The 1,373-nt window shown below is 41.1% G+C and overlaps 1 protein-coding gene across 1 annotated transcript; it reads left to right on the forward strand.

The window, feature by feature from the left end:
* Nucleotides 1–593: 593 nt before the first annotated feature.
* On the forward strand, nt 594–1,373 carry LOC121589611 (uncharacterized protein K02A2.6-like). Its single transcript, XM_041908674.1, has 2 exons — nt 594–950; nt 1,008–1,373. The coding sequence occupies exons 1-2, from the start codon at nt 594–596 to the stop codon at nt 1,371–1,373; spliced, it is 723 nt and encodes a 240-aa protein (XP_041764608.1).

The raw sequence follows: 1,373 nt of genomic DNA on the forward strand, positions 1-1,373 counted from the left end.
GCATACGATGTGCTGTGCGACAAAATAGCTCCGAAACGACCAGGGGAATGCGAGTACAAAGAGGTGATTGCTACGCTGGAAGAATATTTCCATCCGGAACCATTGGAAATTAGCGAAAATTTCAGGTTCAAGTGCCGACGACAAGGTGACAAAGATGCCCATTTAGCAGAAGAAAGTGTGGACGAATATTTAGTGGCATTGCGAAAAATGGCCACAACATGCAATTTCGGGCAGTATTTGTCAACCGCATTGCGAAACCAATTGGTATTTGGTTTGAAGAGGAACGATATCCGTAATCGTTTGCTTGAAAAGCGGAACCTTACGTTAGAGGAAGCAAGAGACATAGCTGTTGGCATGGAGCTATAAAAAAAAGCAGTGCTGAAATAGAAAATGGTGGTCCATCACAAGATGTACATGTAGTTCAGAAGCGTAATGAAAAACATAACCACAAAGAAGTAAAAGCAAACAAAAGCTTGCCAAAGAACGTAACCTGTTATCGATGCGGTTATGCAAAACATGTAGCAAACAAATGCAAGCATATCAATACGATTTGCAACTTCTGTCGGAAAAAAGGGCATTTAGCAAAAGTTTGCATGAAAAAGCAAAGCCAAAACGAAGTGTGCACGGTAATTTCGTTAAACAATATCGTTCCGAAATGGTGGATAGATCTTACCGTAGATAATATTACAATGCGTTTCGAAGTGGATACAGGATCACCGCTAACCATTATTGGAAAACAATGCTACGAGAAATACTTCAAAAACAAACCTCTTCAAAAATGCAATGTCGAACTCGTGAGTTACACAAACAATGCAATCGAAGTGCTTGGCACAATAAAAGTAAAAGTCGATAATGAAATGCTTTCGCTCTATGTGGTGAATCTCATGAAACGACCATTACTTGGTAGAGAATGGTTAAATGCGGTGCCCGATTGGAATAATTGGTTACAGGTAAACGAGGTAAATGAAATGGCAATAAATACAAACAGCCTTAATACTATTTTGCAGAAGTATACCGACGTTTTCGATCCAAATTTAGGCAAAATATCGGGAGTACAAGCACACCTGACCCTCAAAGAAAACGCACAGCCAATCTTCTTGAAAGCACGACGTGTTCCGTTCAACTTGATCGATGCTGTGGATCAAGAGCTTGACAAGCTTGTTGCAGAGGACGTGCCAGAAGAAGTACCAACCAGCAAATGGGCAACGCCGATTGTACCGGTGCGGAAGGCAGAAGGTAAAGTACGAATTTGCGGAGATTACAAGCAAACTGTTAATCAAAAGTTGCAGGTTGATCAACACCCATTACCAACTGTAGAAGAGTTGTTTGCGTCCCTAGCTGGTGGTAAACGGTTTTCGAAAATCGATTGTTGA

This window comes from Anopheles merus, chromosome 2R (assembly GCF_017562075.2).
Source record: "Anopheles merus strain MAF chromosome 2R, AmerM5.1, whole genome shotgun sequence".
NCBI classification, from domain to species: Eukaryota; Metazoa; Arthropoda; class Insecta; order Diptera; family Culicidae; genus Anopheles; species Anopheles merus.

Excerpts from the sequence above, each read along its gene's own strand:
- LOC121589611 (XM_041908674.1), top strand. The coding sequence starts at position 594 with ATGAAAAAGCAAAGCCAAAACGAAGTGTGCACGGTAATTTCGTTAAAC. Across the intron at positions 951-1,007 it reads ATTGGAATAATTGGTTACAG|AAGTATACCGACGTTTTCGA; the intron begins GTAAACGAGGTA and ends ACTATTTTGCAG.